At 43.2% G+C, this 24,585-nt stretch overlaps 1 protein-coding gene across 9 annotated transcripts in view; it reads right to left on the bottom strand.

Moving 5' to 3' along the window:
* The window catches only part of KIDINS220 (kinase D interacting substrate 220), a 161,488-nt gene that overhangs the window by 81,542 nt on the left and 55,361 nt on the right, over positions 1-24,585 (bottom strand). For all 9 annotated transcript variants that reach the window (XM_005287752.5, XM_005287753.5, XM_005287754.5 and 6 more), the window contains exons 17-22: positions 20,858-21,147; positions 13,254-13,394; positions 12,330-12,573; positions 12,048-12,136; positions 9,466-9,610; positions 2,855-3,017 (exon numbers count right to left, since the gene is read on the bottom strand). In XM_005287752.5, the coding sequence (XP_005287809.1) occupies positions 2,855-3,017; positions 9,466-9,610; positions 12,048-12,136; positions 12,330-12,573; positions 13,254-13,394; positions 20,858-21,147 (1,072 nt within the window). The remainder of the gene's footprint in view (positions 1-2,854; positions 3,018-9,465; positions 9,611-12,047; positions 12,137-12,329; positions 12,574-13,253; positions 13,395-20,857; positions 21,148-24,585) is intronic.

Here is a 24,585-nt window from a genome sequence, read left to right as displayed (position 1 = left end):
GCTGGCAGCCAGCGGGGCCCTGGCAAGGTTCCAGCAACAGGCAGCAGTAACGATAGGCAATAGAGGGCCCCCTGCAAGGTTTCAGCAACAGGTGACAGACTCTTGAGGGGGCCCCTCCTCTGGGTTCCAGGGATGGGCAACAGCCTCACATGGGGAAGAACAGGGACGCCTTGGGCGAGTGGCCTGGGGTGTTCCGTTTTCTCTTTGGGAAATATGGTCACCCTGAAGCTCCCAGCCACCATGGGCGGAGGATCCCCCCCCCCCCCCCGCAGCTTCCAGCTGCCCTGGGCAGAGGGGGAACCCCACAGTTCCCAGCCACCATGGTGGTGGGGGAAATCATGGAGCCACAGCAACAAAAGTCACAGACAGGTCATGGCTTCCGTGAATTTTTGTTTATTGCCTGTGACCTGTCCGTAACTTTTACTAAAAATAACCTTAATAATAACCATAATAATATATGACAAAACCTTAGCCTTAATCATAATGCATATGCTCTAGTGGGCCAAACTGAAGTTGCACAGGCAGTTCTAATTATGGCATTTCCTAAATATTGAAACCTTGACTTTGCAACCGTAATCATGTACTTTTAATGTAGTTTGTGTGTTATTTTCTAGTTTAAAAAAAAAAAAAAAACAGAACTTTCATCATGTTGCATTATATTGACATCCACAGGGATCATCAGCGGTGTTGGAACCTTTATATCCATTACACACACTTCTGCCACTTGAGCTAACAGAGTAACTGATAGCAGTAGAATTTTGTCATCCTCTGCCTCCCATCACTGGAGGGGGATGAGACACACACTCTGTCAATTGGTTTCACAGCTATTTTCTGGCAGCAGAGAATTGGGAGACTAAGGAACCAGGGGTTCCATTCCAGGTTCTGGATGGGAGTGTGCGCTAAAGGGTACAGACTCTTCTGCCCATTCCTGACTTAATCCTATCTTTTTTTCACCCATGGCTCCTTGTCCCAGTCCCATTTTCCTTGTGTACTCAGTCCCTATCTCCAGCCCTCAGGCTTCTCATCTCAGTTCCAGTCTTCTTACCCTTCCAGTCTTAGTCTCCCCCTCCAGGTTTGCTGTCCAAGTCCCAGTCTCCCACAATTCCAGGTCTATCCCCATAATTCCCAGTCTCCTTCTCCAGACAGTCCCATTTTCCCTGCTCCTCATCCAATCTCTCTCTCCCTTCCTTCCCCACTCATTGGCTTCTAGTCTCCTTTTCTGGGCTCCTCATACAATCTCAGTGTTTCCCATCCTTTGCTTCTTATCCCAGCCTCTTTGCCGGACAATTCCAGTTCTACTCCATCCCCCCAGCCCCTTGTCAGATCTGTTTCCCCTCCCCACCATCCATTTTTCATCCGCACCAGTTTCTACTCTCAATCTTCCCCCTTCCCCTAGCTCCTCATATGATGTCAGTGTTTCCCCCTCCCAGTTCCTCTTTCCCCTCATCAGTTTCAATGTGTCCCCCTGAAAACCTTCTGGCTATCAGTTTTCCTTACCCAGCCAGTCCAGGTTTCTCTTCCCTTCCCCCACTCCAGTCCCAGTTTCAGCAAACTTCTTATTTCAATCTACTCCTTTCCCTCCCTCCTTGTCTGGCTGTTGTCCTCTCTGCTTTTGAATCAGATGGCTTCCTCCTCCATGCTGCCTGGGAACCAGAAATGGATTTATTGAGAGCAGAGGAACAACAGGCTCTCTGCCCTCAGTTCCAGTACATGGCCCCACTCTGGCCAGAAGCAGTAATTACCAGGTAAGTCTGGTTTTGGCCCTGGGTTGTATGGAACATGCCCATGCTTTGAAAGTTGAGCTGTAATTGCTCTGTGGCAATGACACACATGAGGTCAGGTCGCATATAAGAGTTGAGAGGTTGCTTTGTGGGAATGGTGCATGTGCAGTCTGGTCAGCCCTAGGAACTGAGAGAGTCTTGAACATGCTCAGGGAGGACTGAATCTTTGGAGATTTTAGCTCCTAAAGTGAAGTAAGGGTGAAGGAGTTGGTGGCACAAGTATGTGTCAACTGCGATTTTTCAGTCTTACACCTTGGCCAAACATGGGCAGATTTTCATGAGTGCAGGAAGGCAAATCCCTGACACAAAGGCCACCCGCTTACCAAATTTCACATCCCTATTTCAAAGCTTGGGAACCTGAGAACGTTTTAACAAAAAAAGGTCACCAGACTTTTTGTTTTGTTTTGTTTTAAATAACAACAGGCAAAACATATTTTTCCCTACTCTCATTCTTGTAAATGGCTGAACCATTTTGGCTAAATTTTTCCATGCAAGTTCATCGTGAGATAGACACCTGGCATATAAAATTTCAGTACACATTATTAAAGTTTAGCAAAAGTTATAAGCAAATAAAAACAGGGTCTTATAATGCAAAGGGCTGGACAAACTTAACAGGTGATACTTTCAGCCCTCCCCATAATAAACCACTGAAAGCTTTACTGAGCGTCTAGATAGAATTTCAAGAACTTTTGTTAAGTATATTACCAAATAAAATAACACCATTTCATATCATCTTATGGCCCTTTTAATATTTTAAAAGTTATACTTTCTTACCTGTAGATTGGCAAAGAAAAGGATGTCTTGTTGGGATGAAAATTAGATTAATGAAAACCCAAAATAGCTGTGCTAACCAACTATGTACGTGCACCCAGTAGAGATCTTAATAAAATAAACACACACATATATAAACAGTACACCTGCTTTAATTAACAGTGAAAGACATTTAAAAAAAAATCTGTCAATACTCAAAGATTTTAAATATAGGGGACAGACTTGGTTGGTAAATATTGGCAAATGCTGACTTTTTAATAGCAGTTATTGGAAGTTTATGTCATCACTAGAATCATACCTACCTCTCGTAGATGGTTTTTAAAGTAAGCTGATCTGGAACACCTTCAGTCTCTTCCAGATGCAATATGATCCAGGATGTCCTGTATGGCCACTGCTCTGTAAGGTTAATCCAGCTAGCTAGTCTATCCCAATTGAAAGTGATCTGATTAGCTCTCAATAAACGTCCTAAAAAAACAAGAAGGGGGTGAGAAAGGAAGCAACTCTTTTAATTGCATGATCTTTTGTCACACTCTATTTAACAAATGAAATTCATGTATTCTCCTAACAGCAGAAAGTGGAAAAAGATAGTAGATTAGTTCTATGGAGTTCAAATTTGTTTCATGTCACATATAAAGGATATAATTTGGTAATCTAATACAAAATCCTACCGGATATCTGTCTATATCTCAAAACCCACCATGACTATCAGCCTCTGATTGGCCAGGCACTGGATTACAATTACCAGCCTGTTACAAGTAAGAATTAATGTGCATTAGCAGAGTTGTGGGGCAAAGTTTGTACAGTGCCTGACTGTAATTCTGCCCGACTCTAGCAACATTCTACAGCAATATGTTTATACTATATATTTCAGAACATTTTTAAAAATTTCATGATTTCATTCCAAGAGATTTTCTGTCTGTTTCCACCAGGAAGATATCACTCATGGTTATAACAAATAGGTAGATAATTGGTATCCTGAATAGTAAATCAAGAAAATCTCAAAGCTGGAAACAAAAGGCAGTACTTCATTAACAAGAAAGGCAAGGTTTGGGATTACAAATATAGCATATTATTAAAGGCAGAAAAAAGGATCTAAAATCAGTTCATGTAGTTGACAAACATTCTGATGAGAACAATGTGATAAGAGGTTTCTTTACTAAGATGAATCCTGATTTGCATGTGCTGATGAAAGAGTATTCAGTTAACACTTTCAAAATACTGTCAAACTTCTAAATCACAGGTAACAAGGTTCTACACGAATTTTTGATGCAAGTTCATATTTAAGACTCCACCTTCTGCAAAACACACATTGTGAATCCATTCTACATATGAATCTCACACTCTAATAATGTATTCCTATTGCGTCCACTTTCTTTGCATTTGTGTTGTGGTTGTATTTTTCGTTGAAGTAGCATTACTAAGATTGTTAAAGTGGTTCATAATTTATCACCCTTAAAGATCTGATTATGATGTTTGTAGTTAAATTATATTAGTGTACACAAAAATCTCATGGTTATAAACTTTATACAGTTTTAGTTTTTACTCTTGGGGGGAATTCTGTGCATCTGCAGAAGCGCAGAATTCCTCTGTCTCACATAATTTTGTATTTTCCTGCATAAAATACATTTTGCCTAAGAAATGCTGCAGTTCCGCCTTTTGCCCACCAAAGACCACTGTGGCACCAGAATAGCTGGCTGAATTCATGCCAACTATTCTGGAGCCACAGTAGCCTATGGTGGACAAAATGCAGAACTGCAGCACTTCTTAGGCAAAATGTATTTTAGACGGGAAAATACAAAATTCTATGCCCAGTGCTGCAGAATTCCCCCAGAAGTAGAAGTTCATCACAGCACTCTGCCAGCAGAACCAGGTTAGGACAGAGTGGAGCACACAGGGCTGCTGGGGGGTCACAGACTGGAGTCCAGAATGTCTTGAGGGGGGTACAGACTGGCACATGGGCTCAGGAGCTGAGGGGTGACAGCATTGAGCCTAGGGGTGGGGAAGAGGGGTTGCAAAGATCCATGGGGGTGGGGAGTGCACAGGCAGGGGCAGATATGCCTGACTGAATGGGAGAGCCTTGGGGTCAGCTAGGGTCTGCATGGGAGAGGCTTCCCAAAGCCCTAACAATCCCCCCCTCCCCCAAAAAACCCTTCTCCCATCCACACCCAACACCCTCCAGATTCACTCCTAAGCTCTTTCCCTCTCCCTCAGCTCCTCCAATACCCCTGACTCCCCCAAGCCTTTGCATTGCTTCTGACTGGTGCAGAAAATACAGTGCTGTATTGTAATTTAAATGAATTACACACACAAACTTCTGTATTAATAAATCTAGTAAGGAATCTATTGGTCAAAAAAAATTACCAGAATCTTTTTTTTTTTTTTGGTCTGTATTGTTACAGACATACTTGCTGACAGATATTTTGAAATAAATTACCAAAATAATTGAAACTGGCATGATTATATTGTGTTATTTTGACAAATAAAATATGCAGAATTTTGCAGAATTTAAATTTTTTTGGTACAGAGTTTTTAATTTTTGGTGCAGAATTCCCCCCGGAGTAAGTTTCATACCTGGTGTCACATATCCACTGGATGTGTGCTATGCCCCAGTTTTTAAACAGTCCCTTGGAGGAACCCCTTCAAAGTGCCAGACTCCAAAGGGCTCCCACTTTTCGTTAAGGGTAGGCCACGTAGCCAACGCATTCTAGGCTGAAACCCTAAGCTCCAGCACACTTGTTTCACACCATGAGCTCTGAACAGCATGACTGAGATAGATGCCTGTTTACTTTCTGCCCTCTTTACAGATCAGTTTACTTCAGCAATTTTTGGCTCTGTGATGACTGTGATTTTAATGAGATTAGAGAATATTGCTTTTTGAGAAAATTGCCTTTGTAGACAAGTTGCTAATGTCAGTATTTCCATTGCATAGAAATGAAATGCAATATAGTATTAACCTTTTTTAAAAACTACTGGGAAATGGTGAATATTAAGTATTTACAAATGTGACTTTCATATGCTTTTTATTGCTTACATAGATTTTTGATAGTATTTAACATAAATATTTAATATACAAATATGAGTTCATTAGGAAGTGTTGGCAGGATAAAAATAGGAAAATTAATAATTGCGGATGTGTCAAACTACCAGGAGAGTTTTTGGGTGCTGGCAGACAGGCATAGCTCCTGGTGTGCAGATTACTAGAGTAGTTTCCTATTCATAACAGAATCCTTCTATAAAAAAACTGCTCCTAATTTTAAATTTGTCAGATCCAGTTAGTTGGGAACATGTTGAATTTCCAAATAAAATTAAATTATACAAATTTTCTTTGCTCTCATCAGACAGGATTTTCAGGTTTTTGCTTGTAGATTCACTTGTTTATAGACTAATTGGTTCAAGAGGAATGCTACACTAATTATTGTGTGAAAGATATATAGAATCATGGAATCATAGAAATGTAGGGCTGGAAGGGACCTCGAGAGATCATCAAGTTCAGCCCACTGCATTAAGGCAGGGCCAAGTAATAAGTAGGCCATCCCTGACAGGTGTTTGTCCAATCTGTTCTTTAAAACCTCCAATGGTGGGGACTCTACAATCTCCCTTGGAAGCATATTCAAGAACTTAAGTACCCATGTAGTTTGAAAGATTTTCCTAATATCTAACCTAAATCTTCTTTGCTGCAGATTAAGTTGATTACTTCTTGTCCAATCTTTAGTGGACATAGAATCATAGAATTGTAGGACTGGAAGGGACCTCGAGAGGTCTTCTAGTCCAATGGTTTTCAACCAGGGTATGCAGAGATCTTTCAGGGAGTACATCAACTCATCTAGATATTTGCCTAGTTTTTCCATAGGCTACATAAAAAGTACTAGCAAAGTCAGCACAAACTAAAATTGCATACAAACAATTACTTGTTTGTACTGCTTTATATACTATACACTGAAATGTAAGTACAATATTTATATTCCAATTGATGTATTTTATAATTATGTGGTAAAAAGGAAAAAGTAAGCAATTTTTCAGTAATAGTGTGTTGTGACACTTTTATATTATAAGTCTGATTTTGTAAGCAAGTAGGTTTTAAGTGAGGTGAAATTTGGGGTACGTACTCCTGACACTAGAGATGAAATAGGCTACAGCATCTGCTGCTTGCAGAGATGTCCTGGCCAGTAACTGTCCCTCAGCAATGATGGCTTGAAATTGCTTTCTTTGCTGTGGCAGAAGGTGCTCAATAAAAGCAGTAAATTTCACATAGTTTGTGTAATCGTATTTTGCCATGATTGCCTTGTAATTTGCAATCCAAAATTGTAGGGTTGCAGATGAGTAAACTTCCATCCAAAAAGGTCCAGAAGCTTCTGGTCTTTGTCATTTGGGATTGGCTTGGTGTGGTGTTCCTTCCCCTCTTCATTCAGCACATCCACCACCGAAAATTTAAGTGGGGAGCGAGAGAATAAAGGGAGTGCTTCATCATCAGTAGCCTCAGTTTAATCTCCCAGTTTTACCTTGCCTGGGATTTAAGGGCAAGACAGAAGTTACACTTCTGAGGAAAGTGTAACCGCTGCTAACTAGGATGTCCTCCCAGCAAGTCAGGCAGCGTTTGAACCCCGGTGAGCCAGATATGCCCTTCCAAAGAAGGCAAGCCTCCCTAGAGGGGAGAGGAATAAATCTAATTCTCTCAACTACCAAACTAATCTAACTAGCAAGCAAACAATCTAAAACTAAATTAGCAATTAAAAGAAAAAAATTTTTAGTAGAGGCATGCGCAAGCGCCATCTCAGGCTGAGGCAGCTGAGAAGGAACTGAGGGCGGTTCACTCACACAGTCCTATATAATCTCAGTGTGGGGCACAAGGCTGCGTAAGGCACATGCGCGAGCCAAATGGATACTGCCAGTGCAAATTTCCATTTGAAGGCATGTGGGGCACATGCAGACCTGGAGTGGACCTCCTGGGGGCACTACTCAAGAACAACATCTATTCCCTTCTCAACTAAAGGCTGCAGCTCCAGGTTCTAGTCTTCAATTATTTTGTATTCCACTAGTCCCCTCAAAAATATGGACATAAAAGCCAAGGATTAAGAATAAAAAAAAACTTTTGAGGCCTTCTTTATACATCAAAAAAAAAACTTTTTTTGTTTGTTTGTTATTTTTGCCTTGCAGTTCACCTTAAGGTACTAGCTATGTGATCATTTTTCATTACACCATATTGTAGAATCTGGAAATATATTTAAATCATAGAATCAGACAAATGTAGGGCTGGAAGTGACCTTGAGAAGTCATCAAGTCCAGCCCCCTACACTGTGGCAGGGCAAGTAAATGTAGACCATCCCTGACAGGTGTTTGTCTAACTTGTTTTTAAAAGCTTCCAACGATGGGAACCCAGGACCTCCCTTGGAAGCCTATTCCAGAGCTTAACTACCCTGATAGTTAGAAAGTTTTTCCTAATATCTAACCCAAAACTCCCTTGCTGAAGATTAAGCTCATTACTTCTTGTCCTACCTTCAATGGACATTCAGAACAATTGATCACTGTCCTTTTTATAACAGCCTTTAACATATTGGAAGACCGTTATCAGGTCCCACCCCCTCAGTCTTCTTTCCTCAAGACTAAACAGGCACACTTTTTTTTTAACCTTTCCTTGTATGTTAGGTTTCCTAAATCTTTTATCATTTTTATTGCTCTCCTCTGGATTCTTTCCAATTTATCCACACCTTTCCTAAATTGAGGTGCCCAGAATTAGAGACAGAACTCCAGCCGGGGACACACCAATACCAAGTAGAGCAGGACAATTACCTCCTGTGTCTTACCACACTCCTTTTAATACTCCCCAGGAATCATATTAGCCTTTTTTGCAGCTGCATCACATTGAGGACTCATATTCAGTTTGTGGTCCCTACAACCCCCAGATCCTTTTCAGCAGTACTACCATCTAGACAGTTATTCCCCATTTTCTAGTTGTGCATTTGATTTTCTCTAAGTGAAGTACTTTGCACTTGTCTTTATTGAATTTCATCTTCCTGAATTCACACCAATTTTCCAATTTTTCAAGATCATTTTGAATTTTCAACCTGTCCTCCAAAGTGCTTGCAACCCCTCCCACTTGGTGTCATCTACACATTTTGTAAGCAGTCTCTATTCCATTAACCAAGTCATTAATGAAAATACTGAATAGTACACAGGACTGACCTCTGCAGGACCCCAGTAGATACGCCCTCCCAATTTGATCGCAAACCACTGATAACTACTCTTCACGAGTTGTGCACCCACCTTATAGTAATTTCATCTAGACCATGTTTCCCTGGCTTGCTTATGAGAATACCATGCTTCATGTCAAAAGTGTAGTGTAAATGTATCGTACACATGGGAATAAGTTTTCTAATCATTTCAACAGAGTTTTAGCCCTCTGGCTCCCATTAACATTAATGACCAACAACTAAACCCAGGACATGATTTTTTTTAAAAGAAGATTTACAAAATGCTCAGGTTACATTTAAATTTCCAAGTGAACATTTAGTTTTGTTCTGTTTTTTGAGATATGAAGCCACTGAATCGCTTTTTGGCAACATCTGTAGCATTCTAGGAAAGCATCTTACCTTAGAAGTAGGATATAAAAAAAAAAAAAAACCACTTGGAAACAAATGCATGAATTTTGCCCTTCATATACATTACTCTTTCAACTACCACCTTTTAAATAGTGCCTCATACTAAGCATTTTGGAGTATCCATAGCTTATTTTAAATTTTTACTCAGTGCTTTTCTGTGGGTTTTTTTGTACTAATATTACTAAAAGTATGCACCTCAGTGTGTTGCACCATTCCAGAAGGCAGATAATGTTTTCACCCCTCAGCGCACAGACTACAATTCTGACCAATCACCATAACATACTCCTTAGAGTGCACAATGAACACGTCATACTCACCTGTCACAGAAACAATATTGAGTAATCTTCTCATGGTCTGAGGACTGATATCACTGAACCAGTCCTCTGTAACCAGAAGCTTGGTCAGATCAAAAGACATCTGGCGTGTAATAGTCCGCTGCATCTGTCGTCTTCGGTAAGTATCCTGACAAATAAAAAAAAACAAAATAATGGTTAGTTTCTCCAAATTGTACATACCTGAAGGGCTTCTCATTTCAGGTTTTGTGCTTAAAAAAATATTCTAATTTTTACAAGTTCCACCAAAGGCACAGATTTGAACTCAAATACAATGAAAATATATCCACAGAAAAAAAATCTTCTTTGACTAAACTATATAATAATCAATACAAGCAACACACATTGTAAATTATTTCTAATAAGCCAAATTACTATGGCTTACAAACAATAGCAGAGTTTTTTCACACCACAATTATGAATGACAAAATACAATGGTAAGTCACAATATTTTGTACGAACACAACAATTAAAAATATTGTTGCCATCACTTTTGTCTGTCTCTGCAAAAAGTTAAATTTCATCCATTTTCTCATATAATGTTGAGAAAACCACTTTTTAAATTAAGGAAAAAAAACCCTCAAGAGCATATCTTTGCTTTGAAGGAATCAAAAAAATCCTCATTCATAGCCCTAGCATCTGGTCACACAGAAACTGATATAGGAGGCAGTTGTTAAGCCAAGCATCTTTGTGGTTGTTAGATATGACCCCACAGACCCCACCTTGAGTACAGATTGAACAAGGATTTGTATACCCTCTCCCCCTTTCAGGTATTGTAGGATCAAATTATTATACATTAGATGGCTCTAGGGCTCCAACAATACCAGCTGTGAGGCAAGCTTGGTCAAACTTTGCTAGAACGTTCTGCTTTCATCCATTCTTTCATGTAGAGGTCGTCCTACAGAGCAATCCTATCCTTAAAATATGTGGCAAAATCTTGATGTGAAGGGATTGGATGGAGGAATTATGACTGTGTCACAGCTAACTGACAATGATAAATTTAAACCATGTTTAGATCTTCAGCAACAATTTGGCTTGCCCTGCTCCAGACCATGGAAATATCTCCAGTTAAAGCATTTACTTACAAATATATTTGGACCAGATCCATTGGGAGCTCCACAACCTCCAGAACTTTTATTATATTGAAAAAAAAAACCTTCCTGGCCAGGGGTATCCTTTTATGATTTTCTGGACCAAAGAACTCTGCCAAAGATTGATAATTTGCAAGTCGCTTGGAATAGAGATTTAAATATGGAACTATCTCCAAATCAATGAAACATAATTGTATCTAGTGTTAAAAAAGCAACTATAGACCTGAGACTATGGCTTATTCACCAAAAGACACTTTTTCAAATATATTGGTCCCCACATAGCTTAATAGTAATGGGCCTCATAAATGCTGGCCACTGTTGGAAATGTAATTTCTTTGATGCTACATTAGCTCATGGGTTTTCGGGAGTGTCCTTGTAACAAGAATTTTTTCATATGAGATGGGTCAAAGGAACAGTTTGATACTGGATTATAAATTGGAGCACATCCCCTTAAGTTTCATTCTTTGATGTATTACTGCTACCTGGCGGTTACCTGGTAACAAGGTGGCATGGTTCCATCATGCAGCTTTGGTCACTACAAAAATTAAACCTGAAAAAATGGAAAAGTTGATCCCCACTTAATACTGATGCCTGCCTTGGTGACACTGCTGACTTCACGGCTAACAAATGACTGGAATTCCACAGGAAGAGAATGCCTGAAAAATTCCAAGCAATTTTGGCTGATTTTTTAGCAGTCTATGATAACGTAGACTCTGAAAACAGTTTTGTCACTTCACCTCCCCTTCCTTTTTCCTAATTCTCTTTATTTACTTTATGTATTGTGATGACTCTGGCATTTTGGTATATTTGTTGTATTTGGAAAAATTAATAAAAAGTTATAAATATGAAAAAACTGATATAGGAGGCAGAAGAGAGACACAACACAGTACCATGCTAGTAGTTCATTTTTGCTTTTGTGGTTAAGGAAATAAAAAGTCCCTTTCTTTCTTTGCAAATGGGATAGAAGGACTCTGCTCACGTGTGGGGAGCAGTGAAGGGAAAAAGTTACTCACTTTGTGCAGTAACGATGGTTCTTCAAGATGAGTGTCCCTATGGGTGTTCCACTGTAGATATGCTTGTGTCCCTGCACTGCTGATCGGAGAACTTTGGTAGCAGTGACCACTAGACCCACACATATCCTGTCTCCCAGCTTCCCCACAACTCCATCATCGTCTATGCGTTAAACTCTTGGGGTTGTCAACAACAAATGAGATCCATTCCCTATGAATGGGATTGGAAACGCTTGGACCTCTTCGGGATGAAAGCCTATTCCTCGGCCATGGTACAGTTCCGAATCAATAATTATCAAGCCTTAATGGCAAAATATGACTGTCAACTATTGGAAACTTAGCAACTTTATTGATCAGCTTCCTGAGTCACAGCTTGGCCAGTTCTGATGTTTTGAATTACCATCATTAAATAAAAAATAGATACATATTATAAATATCTCTTCTTTTATGCTACTATCTTTCTCACCCGTCTATTAAGAGCAGTTTTGCTGCCAAGTTTGGTCATCTCTCCAAGGCTATTCTGAGAAACTCTTCTGTCAACTTCTTCATGTATTCCTAAAGAATGACATTTTCCCCATTAAAAAACATTTCACTCTTCCATTTCATCTGCTTATTCCAACTGTAAACTGTAAAATGTCTAAAGTTACCAAATATTTGCAAAAGATGTTATTAAAAAAGCTAAAGATTAATGGTTTCAAGATTATTTATTTTATAACCTTGCTATAGTCTCCTTGCAATATAAACTTACCTGAAGTATCTGTATATGGAATATCTCCATTGGTAGTTGAAGCTACCATCAGCTTTTTTGCACTACTGAGCCCACGACTATTAAGAAAGACAGGCAAATGGACTATATTTCTCATGTAATCATGTCCATTTATGTTCGAATCGCGTAACACACTATTGAGGTTCTGGTTAATTGCCTTTATGATAATGTGTGGGTCACTTGCAAAAATGGCAATAAATGGGCCTTTTGAAAACAGGATTCGTACCTGCAATAAGAAAAGAAGGTAGATTGTAAATTGTTTTTTTACCATGTGCCATTAAACATTCTTGTAGTTAAAATTTTATATTTATTTTGTTCTGATGAGTTGAATAGACAAACTATATGGAACACAACATATTTTTTCTACTACATACACTGTCAGAAGTCATTATATTAAATAGTATCATAAAATAATATGCTGGATATACCACAAAAATTAATACCAAATTCTTAACTCCTGAAAAATTTTCAGCTAAAATAGCCTTTTAATTTACGCTGTCCTTGGGAGCCAAAAAAATCTTACCGCATTATAGGTGAAAACGCATTATATCGAACTTGCTTTGATCCACCAGAGTGCGCAGCCCCACCCCCTCGGAGTGCTGCTTTACCGCGTTATATCCAAATTTGTGTTATCAGGTCATGTTATATCGGGGTAGAGGAGTAGTTGAGAAGTTTGAAAAAACTTTTCAACCAAAAAAACTAAGCTCAAGATGACACTAATTCATCGTGTCTTAGATCTCAAAGCACTTCACTATCATTAAAGAGTTATTCTCAACACTTCTGGGAGCAGATCTTTGGCTGGTGTAAACAGTTACAGGTTCTACTGAAGCTAGGACAATTTACATAAGCTGAGGATCTGTTCCCTGGGAGGTAGGCAAAAATCATCTCTGCAAAACAACAACTCACTGTGTCAAGCATCTGTAGAACTTTGTCTTGCTCACAAGCATCCAATCCATCAATAATTACGACAAGTCTTGTCTGATTCTGAGTGAAGCTATCAATAGTTTTTGCCATTTTGGCCATCAGTTCCACTTCACACTTCAGAACCTACAAAAGTTAAAAAAAAGAACCTTTCAAAATTAAAAGAAAGAATAGAAGCTATATAGCGGAAATATGAAGAGAACTTTTTAGAAATTGGGGCAAAGGCTTTCAAAGCGCAATTTTAGTTTTAATGAAGTTTTATATATTTTAAATGTCACTCCTTTGAAAAATGATCTATCCCAACAATATTTTAATATTATTAACTAATACTTTTAATTACTGAAAAGGGAAAAGAAAAATACAATGGAAGTAAAAAAGAAATCAGTTAAATAACTATGAAAAAAACAGATACTTATTTTAATCAGGATTTTTTTCTTCCTTAAACAGAGTTTAAGAGGGCTGTTCTGAAAGGATGCATATTTTTAGTTTTTGTAGTTTTGGTCTGGTCACAGACTGTCATAAGTTAATACCATATTAGCTTCATTTAACAGTGATAAATTAATACACATTTACAGTAACTCAGCATTTCAAGAGTGAGTCAAAAGAGTTCAAAACAGCTATAGTTTCTTCTAATTTCTCCAGTGAAATAGAAGAATTACTTAGCGTAAATTTTATGCAAAGATTTTCCTTATCTGCGTTCCTGTTTGAATGTCTTTTGTAAGTAAATTTTTTAGTGTTTTCTTAAAGTTTAAGTGGGAATGGACTGCGGGACAAAAGGATGCAAGTGCGGTTCCTTATGGAAATGATTTTCTTCATAAATAGCTGTGCATGAAACATTCTCTGCTGTAAGATAAATACGATGGAACAGTGTAGCTCCTAATGGAGATTTAATCTGACAGAAAAGATCTCATGAGAACCAAGCCCCAAGCAAACAAGTTTAGGTACAGAGCATGTAAGTTTTGAGCAAGGAAAAGTAAGACAGTCATGAACACATTTTAGACGGCGCCTAATTTCAAAGACTTCTTAAATATTTAAGAGAAACTAAACAAAAAACTATACAAAAATTCAAAGGGTATAAAAATATAACCCCCTGAGAAATTTCACATTGATTTTCCTTTGAAAAAAGTGGCCAAACAGGAATTTAAGCCCCATTTTAATCCCATTTTAGAAAGCAACCATAACTATGGAGTCTACATCAGGATTCTCTATAAACAGTAGCAGCACCAGTAAATGCTATCACTTTTGCTACCAAGTTCTTAACTGGCTCTTAAAAATTAAGTCACTCTCTCATTGGCTTCATTCTTTTCTTAACCAAAGACACTATGGATGGCAAATGACTGACAATGCTCAAAGTTATACATGTGTAAAAGACGGTTACTCACCGTTGTAACTGTTGTTCTTCGAGATGTGTTGCTCATATCCATTCCATTAGGTGTGTGCGCGCCGCGTGCACGATCGTCGGAAGATTTTTACCCTAGCAACACCGGCGGGTCGGCTGTGGAGCCCCCTAGAGTGGCGCCTTCATGGCGCTGAATATATACCCCAGCCGACCCGGCGCCCCCTCAGTTCCTTCTTGCCGGCTACTCCGACAGTGGGGACGGAGGGCGGGTTTGGAATGGATATGAGCAACACATCTCGAAGAACAACAGTTACAACGGTGAGTAACCGTCTTTTCTTCTTCGAGTGCTTGCTCATATCCATTCCATTAGGTGACTCCCAAGCCCAACTTAGGTGGTGGGGTCGGAGTGAGACATTGCTGTGTGCAAAACCGCTGACCCGAAGGCAGCATCGTTCCTGGACTGCTGCACTAGTGCATAGTGTTCTGTAAACGTGTGGACTGACGACCAAACCGCAGCTCTACAGATGTCCTGTATCGGAACTTGCGCCAGGAAAGCCGTCGAGGAAGCTTGGGCCCTCGTGGAGTGAGCGGTGAGGTGCGGTGCTGAGACACCTGCCAGGTCATAGCAAGTCCGGATGCAAGACGTAATCCAGGAGGATAGGCGTTGTGAGGAGACCGGTGAGCCTTTCATTCGGTCGGCCACTGCGACGAAGAGTTGCGTCGTCTTTCTAAAGTGCCTTGTGCGGTCAATATAGAAAGCCAGGGCCCTGCGTACGTCCAGGGAATGCAAACGTTGATCCTGGCGAGTAGCATGTGGTTTAGGGTGAAAGACCGGGAGAAATATATCCTGGTTGATATGAAATGGAGAAACCACCTTAGGGAGAAAGGCAGGATGTGGACGCAGCTGCACTTTATCCTTATGGAAAACTGTGTAAGGGGGCTCGGATGTAAGCGCCCTGAGTTCAGAAACGCGCCTTGCTGAGGTGATGGCTACGAGGAAGGCTGTCTTCCAGGATAGGTACAAAAGTGAACAGGTGGCCAGTGGCTCGAATGGAGGACCTGTGAGCTTGGAGAGAACCAGGTTGAGGTCCCACGTCGGAACGGGCTGACGTTGTTGTGGGTACATCCGGTCTAAGCCCTTGAGGAATCTAACGACCATCGGGTTAGAGAATACCGAGGACGCGAGTTCCCCTGGGTGAAAGGCCGATATAGCGGCCAGGTGAACTCTAATTGAAGATATCGCCAACCCCTGCTGTTTAAGGGCGAGGAGATATTCCAATATGAGAGGAATAGGTGCCTGTAACGGGGACGTGGCTCGTTGTTCGCACCAACAGGAGAACCGCTTCCACTTGGCCAAGTATGTGGTCCGTGTTGAGGGCTTCCTACTGCTCAGCAGAATCTGTTGGACAGAGTGTGAACACTGTTGCTCTGCCTGGGTGAACCATGGAGCAGCCACGCCGTGAGGTGGAGTGATTGCAGGTCGGGGTGACGCAGCCGGCCGTGGTTCTGCGTGATGAGATCCGGATACAACGGAAGCGGGATCGGTGTCTGAACCGAGAGTTCCAACAGCGTGGTGTACCAATGTTGTCTCGGCCACGCTGGAGCGACCAGAATTACCTGTGCCTGGTCTCTGCGCAATTTGAGCAGTACCTTGTGGACCAGAGGAAACGGAGGGAAGGCGTAAAACAGGTGGTCTTTCCAGGGAAGGAGAAACGCATCCGAGAGGGAGCCCGGAGCTCGTCCTTGCAGGGAGCAGAACAGGTGGCACTTCCTGTTGTCTCGGGATGCAAACAGGTCTATCTGGGGAAACCCCCACCTCTGGAAGATGGAATGTATGATGTCCGGACGGATAGACCACTCGTGCGTCTGGAAGGACCTGCTGAGTCGATCCGCTAGAGTGTTCTGGACTCCAGGGAGGAACGATGCCGTGAGATGGATTGAGTGGGCGATGCAGAAGTCCCACAGGCGAATGGCCTCTTGGCATAGAATTGACGAACGTGCCCCTCCTTGCTTGTTGATGTAGAACATGGCCGTGGTGTTGTCGATGAGAACTAACACACAGCGACCACGTAGGAGGTTGAGAAATGCCTGGCACGCCAGGCGCACCGCCATCAGTTCCCGAACATTGATGTGCAGGGCTAGCTGGGGTGCAGTCCACAGGCCCTGGGTATGGTGTTCGTTGAGATGGGCGCCCCAACCCAGGGATGAAGCGTCTGTGACCAGGTGCAGAGAGGGTTGTGGGGCGTGAAACGGCATCCCTTCGCAAACCACATTGTGATCTAGCCACCATGTGAGGGAGGTCAGGACCGAATTCGGGATTGTGACCACCATATTCAGGCTGTCCCGATGTGGGCGGTATATTGATGACACCCAGGTCTGTAGTGGGCGAAGCCGAAGTCTGGCATGCCTGGTTACGTACGTGCAAGAAGCCATGTGACCCAGCAGGGTAAGGCACGACCTCACCGTGGTAGTTGGGAAGGCCTTGAGTCCTTGAATGAGGCTCGTGATGGTGCCAAAGCGGTTGTCTGGCAGGATGGCTTGTGCACGTCTGGAGTCTAGAACCGCACCGATGAATTCTATTCTCTGGGTAGGTTCTAGAGTGGATTTGTCCTTGTTGAGTAGGATACCCAACCTGTTGAATGTGTGCACTATTGTGTGGACGTGATCGCGAACTTGTTCTTTGGTGCGACCGCGTACCAGCCAGTCGTCTAGGTACGGGAACACCTGTATCCCTTGCCGACGAAGGTACGCTGCCACGACAGCCATACATTTCGTGAACACCCGTGGGGCCGAGGATAGGCCGAAGGGGAGGACTGCAAATTGGTAGTGCACCCTGTTTACCACGAATCGCAGGAAGCGTCTGTGAGGCGGGTAAATAGCAATGTGAAAGTATGCGTCTTTCATGTCGAGGGCGGCGAACCAGTCTCCAGGATCGAGGGAAGGGATAATGGCCCCCAGAGAGACCATGCGGAACTTCAACTTTACTACGAATTTGTTGAGTCCGCGCAAGTCCAAGATGGGTCGCAGACCTCCTTTGGACTTGGGAATAAGGAAGTAACGGGAATAAAATCCCCTGCCCCTTAACTCCACTGGAACCTCCTCTATCTCCTCCGCCTGCAGGTCCATATTACGGGCCATCCTACGCAGGAGATCCTGGTGAGCCCGAAGATCTATCGGAGGGGGACCCGTACATGAAGTGCCCGCCACTGCCTCGTCCGGAGAGGAGGAAGAGGATGCCTCCGGTGGCACTGGATCCAAGGGGGGGTCCTGATCCCCCTGCTCTTGGGCCGGGGCATCACCTGCACTTGGGTCCATGGTGTCGGGTGGCGTGGACACCGAAGCCTCCATGCCTCCTGGCGGAGGCCGAGAGATGGTGGATTCTGGGGCCCTTCTGACCGAGTGACCCGAGCGAGAGGTCGATGGTATTGGAGCCCCTTGCTCCTGGTGGTACGCCCACGGGGTCCAAAACGACCAGTGAGATGGTCCATGAGAGTGGTCCTCTGCCATCTCCTGCCAATGGCCCAAGTTTCGTTCCTCGGCTTGCCCTTGAGGGGGGTATGCCGATCTCGACAGGTCCTCCGAGGAGCAAGACACCGATCTTGACGGCCATGGCGGTGCCGAGAGCGTCGAGACAATCCCCGTGGGCTGCGGTGCCGCACGGTGCCGGTCCGGAGATGATCTATCTCTGTGCGGTGCCGGCGATCGGTGCCGGGACCGCGACCGGTGCCGATGACCTCGTCGGTGCCGGGAGTCGGATCTGGACCTCGACGAGGACCTGGAGTATGCCCGGTGCCGGGAGCGGCCCCTCGACGTCGAGCGTCGACCGTAGCGGTGCCGAGAACTACATCTGGATGTCGAACGGTGCCGACGATCATATCGGTGCCGAGACGTAGAGCGGCGCCGCGAAGAAGATCTTGGCCGCGAGTACGACCGGTGCCGAGACGATATTCGGTGCCGGGACTGCGAGCGGCGTGGGGACCTGCTTCGGGACCTGGATCGGTGCCGAGGTTCTAGCCCTTGTGATGGAGGGCGCATCAAGGCAGGTTTCCCTCTCGACTGGACCGGGCGAGTCAACGGTGCAGTCGGTGCCGGTTGTTGAGGCGGTGCCGGCTCCGTGAGAGCTATTAAGTCTCTCGCCGCCGCGAAGGTCTCTGGAGTCGACGGGAGACACTGTATCACCGCCGGCCTCGGTGGAGACGCTATTTGCACCGGACTCAACGGCCTCGGCGCCGGAGTCGACGGTGCTGGAGGCACCTGTTTCCGTTGCTCCACCGGCGGACGCGGCTCTACCCCCGGCACTGGGGGAGCCGGCGTCTTCGGCACGGACGTCCCCGTCTTATGGGCTTTTTTATGCCCTGGGGATAATGACCGGCGCCGGGCACTTGCTGTGCTTGCGGTGCCGACGAGGTCCGGTGCCGGGGAGGCTTGTCTGACGCCACTCGCGTGGTCGTCATAGCCGGTGCCGCCGGGGCACTGCGCACCGAGGTGCTAGGCGTCGGAGCCTGGCCCGTAGAAGGAGTGTCCGGGCTAAGTGCCGCCTCCATCAGGAGTTGCCTGAGCCGAAAGTCCCGCTCCTTCTTGGTCCTTGGTTTGAAGGCCTTACAGATCTTGCATTTATCTGTTTGGTGGGACTCTCCCAGGCACTTCAAACAGGAGTCGTGCGGGTCGCTCGTGGGCATAGGCTTAGCGCAGGAGGCGCACTGCTTGAAGCCGGGAGCGTTGGGCATGAGCCCGGCCCCGCGGCCGGGGGAGAAAGGGGGAGACGACCCCCTTAATCCCCTGAACTACAATAACAACTAGAACAACTTTAAAACTATTTAACTATTTAACTTGAACTACAACTATAACTATAACTGCGAATGACTAACTAAGCTAGGGAGAGTGGAGAACAGCTAAGCAGCGCTCCACAGTTCCAACGACCGTCAGGGGCGGTAAGAAGGAACTGAGGGGGCGCCGGGTCGGCTGGGGTATATATTCAGCGCCATGAAGGCGCCACTCTAGGGGGCTCCACAGCCGACCCGCCGGTGTTGCTAGGGTAAAAATCTTCCGACGATCGTGCACGCGGCGCGCACACACCTAATGGAATGGATATGAGCAAGCACTCGAAGAAGAATTGATTCTTCATTAACTTTGCAGTAAAGTTTCTATAATTATATTGAATCTTAATTGTATTTGAAGCAATTGCTTTTATCACATTACTGCAGGTCCTATGATGGGGTGCCCAACTCACACACGCCCTGAGCAGGAGCCAAGAGGGGCCAATTAATATCACATGTTGCACCTGGAGGGGAACCACGGATTGACAGGCCCTAGTGGCAGAAGAAGCCCAGCTGGGGGAGGAGCCAGGATAGGAGTATAAAGCCAGGAAGTGAGAGCAGGAAGGGGCTTCCGGGAGGAGGTCTGCAGTCACTCCCTAGAGAAAAAGAAAGTTGGCCAGAAACAAAAAGGAGACCCAGGAGGAGAATATGCCCTGGAATCCTGCCCTGAAAGGGGGAGTCTGGCAAGAGGTTGAGATGAGTGAAGCAGCCACAGGGAGCAGAGGAATGTCCAGTGGTAAACCCAGAGAAAGCCAAGGAGATGGAGAGGTGGAGTAGGAAGGGGCCCAGGAAACAGAAACAGGGTGCAAATCTGAGCAGACCTAGATTGCTAATCATAGGGTTCCTGAACTGGTACCTGGAGTAGTGGATGGACCCACGTTCCCCTATCAGCCACTGGGAAAGTGGCACAGGACCTGGAGAGATGAAACAGAAGACCTTCTGAGGCAGCATCCAGACAGCTTGTCTGGCAGGACTTTGTTACCCTGGAGGGGGGGGGGACACTATATAGTGACATGACTGGAGTGCCAACTCACAAAGACAGAGCACCCTAACGCCCAAGAGAAAGAGGGGCCATGGTGCAAACAAGCAATGAAGGGTGAGCCAGAAGACGCGAGATCTAATTCCCAGACCCAACCACAATGAGGCGCACCCTGTGGTGAGTGGGACCCCTTTACAAGGTCATTTAGATAATTTATTGTCTAAAATATTGTTTTTCTAAACAAAGTAAAATTGTAAACTGAAAAGTAATTCTTGGTTGAATAGACAGATCATATGCATTGAATATAATTTTCAGTAGGAGAGCAATGTTCATTTATTTGAAAACTTGTTCTAACGTTTGTGAGGTTTGGTTTGATCAGATGGATGACATCCTATTGTAAAAGGATTATTGTACTCCTTTGTGTTAATGAATGATTCATAATATCAATGCTTACCTTCATGAACCCTTCACTTTTCAGTTTGTGGAGCTTGGAAGCAGCATTATGAAGACGTTTTCTCTGGGAATTTAAGACTGAGTCCAACACTTGCCACCATGTACGACAGTTCAAGATAAAGGCCAAACCAACAACACATGCAACTGATATCAGAATAGCATTCACCGTCATGTTCTTTGGATCTACATTAAAAATGACCAGCAGTGTGATCCCAGCAATAATGCAACCAAGTATGAAGAGGAAGATAACAAAGGATGGGAGACAGCAGGTTTTCTTCCACTTCTTTTTGCCTATAAAACATAAAAGAGTCATTGGATGTTGCATGCATCTCTAAATTTTCTATCCAATTTAATATAAAAATGCTCAAGTTTGTAAACTCTGTATATGATTATAACCATCTAAAAATGGTGGGCTAAGTTCGGCCAAATTCTTGCAAAGAGGATGTTGGGATACCAATCCAGTCTTCTGTTTGCAGTTTCTCTTGTCGAAGAAATCCATCCTGGATGTGGGTGGTCTTTGCTGTGAAACAGGCTAATAGTTTCTTACAGTGACAAGTCCTGGGATCTTGTGTGAAGCGGAGGCAGTCTGTGTTCATGAGTTCTGCAAAGTCTGATAACACTGCCTCTATGGCAGAGGAGAAATAGGATTGCTGCAGGATAAGGGCATATGTTTATAAAAATTTCTTGTTCTGATGTCTGTTTCTATCACCTGATTTACACTATTCATGCACAAACTCTCTTCCTTTCATTTTTTTTATTTTCATAGGAGTAGGGCTGAAAAAACTATTTTGGTTTTCATTAAGATTTAATCTCAACAGTTTATTATTTATTATGATTATTTATTAAGCATTGGCAACTGTTTGCACAAAGCCTGCAGAGTGAGTGAATGTGAATATATAAATAAATATTATTGGATTAAATTTTCCAAACCCTGACTTCCCTTTTGTGGGATCAGTTTGCAAAATGTTCATGTGCACCAACAAATTAGATAACTAACTACCTGGTTTTAAGCTTAAAACTGACAGATATTCAACTACTAATACAAAAAGAAGTCTCAGAAGCCACAATCTTTGATTTTTTTATCCATGCCCTTCTGCCTAGTGAAAAAGAGTCAAGAACATCTAGGACCTTCTAACAGATGATTCCTCCTGTGAAGAAGGAAACCTTCCACTTGGAGTAAGATGATCAAGAAGCCAGCAAAAATGTCTCCAACTTCATTTGACAAGTGCTAGTATCCTAGAACCCTGTCAGTAAGGGGAGGGGCATGGAACAGAAAAAATAATTGTTTTTATTGGGGAGGGATAGCTCAGTGGTTTGAGCATTGGCCTGCTAAACCCAGGGTTGTGAGTTCAATCCTTGAGGGCCACTTGGGGATCTGGGGCAAAATCAGTACTTGGTCCTGCTAGTGAAGGCAGGGGGCTGGACTCAATGACCTTTCAGGGTCCCTTCCAGTTCTAGGAGATGGGATATCTCCATTAATTATTATTATTGAATTATTCTTTTGTCCATGGACAAGTGACGTAATATCTGCATTCCTGCTGATTCTCCTGATTGCATTTAACACCAATTACATACTCCTGGCATATGGAGTATGCTCATATCATACTCCTGATATCTGAGAGCTTGTAGGGATTAAATGAAATTCCTTCTCCTTTCTCTCAGACCAAACCCAGTTGGTAACAATGAGCAATTATTCCTTCAATCTACAGATCCCTCACCTGTGGTGTTTCTCAAGGCTCAATCCTCTCCCCATCATATTCAGTACCTATATGAAGCCACTGTGTAAAGTGGAATAAATAAAACAGCATTGCTAGAGTGACGGCAGTATAGAGATTACACCCACCACATCATCTCTATCATCAATGAAACAGCATCACCTACCAGCTTCCTCAATGCCTGACCAAAAGCAGCAGGTGTAGCTAGGTGAAGACCAGTTGGCTGAAGCGGAACTCAGCCAAGATGGAGGAAATGCTTGTGTGAATTGAGAAGTGCTTTGAAGAACTCATCTTCCTCACAAAATCCCATTCTGTTAAGAATGTCTTCCCTTTGACTGTTAAGTCAGTCAGCAGCCATGAGTGCTTTTTAACTCCTCACAGCTACTGGAAGTGCAAACATCTACGATGAAAAGAGCCCACCCTTTTCCATTTGTGGTTAACCAGAAAAGTCTGCCCCACTCCTGTCACAATCAGAGTTGGTCACAGTGATAGAGTTGGAAGAGCATAACGAGTGGGGTCATGCAGGGATCAGTTCTGGGTCCGGTTCTGTTCAATATCTTCATCAATGATTTAGATAATGGCACAGACAGCACGCTTATAAAGTTTGTGAACGATACCAAGCTGAGAGGGGTTGCAAGTGCTTTGGAGGATAGGATTAAAATTCAAAAATGATCTGGACAAACTGGAAAAATGGTCTGAAGTAAATAAGATGAAATTCAATAAGGACAAATGCAAAGTACTCCATTTACGAAGGAACAAATCAGTCACATACATATAAAATGGGAAATGACTGCTTAGGAAGGAGTACTGCGGAAAAGGATCTGGAGGTCATAGTGGATCACAAGCTAAATATGAGTCAACAGTGTAACAATGTTGCAAAAAAACCTACCTAACATCACTCTGAGATGTTGTGATGTTATCTGATTAAAATAGGACGATATAGATAATTGTTGCAACCACTGTTATATATTTGCAGAAAAACTTGTACAAAGGTTGTCAAGTGAGGTGTCTATGAAAAGGTTATGATTTGCTTGTTATGATTCTGCTATTTGTATGCATGTATCATTTTTGTATTTGAAGTTATAAGTATTGGCTCTATACTTGGATTTCAAATGTTTGCTCCTGGGGTAATGCCCAACACATCTTGGAGGGACTATTCGAATTAAGTGGCTCATCAAGAAACACTTGGCTGACAATGGACCATGGGAGACGACCATCTACACTGAGTGGACTGTCATGTAAACGTGCTGTCTGGAATGTAGGTAATGGCTTGCTGCAATGACTGAGGGAAATTGGGCATGAACATGTGGCTTGCCCATGTGACTCCAAACTCCATCTTGTTGCTGTAATTTTCCACAGTAAGAACAATGGGATGCCCTCCACATGGCAAAACCTATAAAAGGCCCTGGGGAAACACCTCACTTTGTCTTCAATCCTGCTTCTTTACCTATGGAGGAACTTTGCTACAAATGGAAGCTCTGAACCAAGGACTGAATGACCCATCCAAACCGTGGATGTACTCCAGAGACTTGATTTAAGCCAGCAGTTTATTCCATCACTGCTACAAACCTGAACCAAGAAATTTCCCATTACTGTATGTGATTGATTCCTTTAACCAATTTTAACTCTCACCTTTCTTTCTATGAATAAACCTTTAGATTTTAGATACTAAAGGACTGGCATCAGCGTGATTTTTGGGTAAGATCTAAGTTATATATTGACCTGGGTGTGTGGCTGGTCCTTTGGGATCAGAAGAACCTATTATTTGATTACACTGATTGTAAAGGACCACTCATCTCTGAATCCAGTGTTTCTCGTGGTGATATAAGAACTGGAATGCCTGAGGAAACTGCCTTTATGTTTTCTTGTTAGCCAGTGTGATGAAACAGGAGTTTACCTTTGTGGCTGGTTTGGTATATCTTATAAAAGAATAACCACCAGTTTTGGGTTGTGTTTGCCCTATTTCTCAGCAGTTCATCCTGAATTTGGCATCCTCAGTTGTGATCCACTAAGG

The sequence above is a fragment of the Chrysemys picta genome, chromosome 3 (genome assembly GCF_011386835.1).
Source record: "Chrysemys picta bellii isolate R12L10 chromosome 3, ASM1138683v2, whole genome shotgun sequence".
In the NCBI taxonomy this organism is placed as follows: domain Eukaryota; kingdom Metazoa; phylum Chordata; order Testudines; family Emydidae; genus Chrysemys; species Chrysemys picta.
This window is presented reverse-complemented; position numbering and strand designations above follow the sequence as displayed.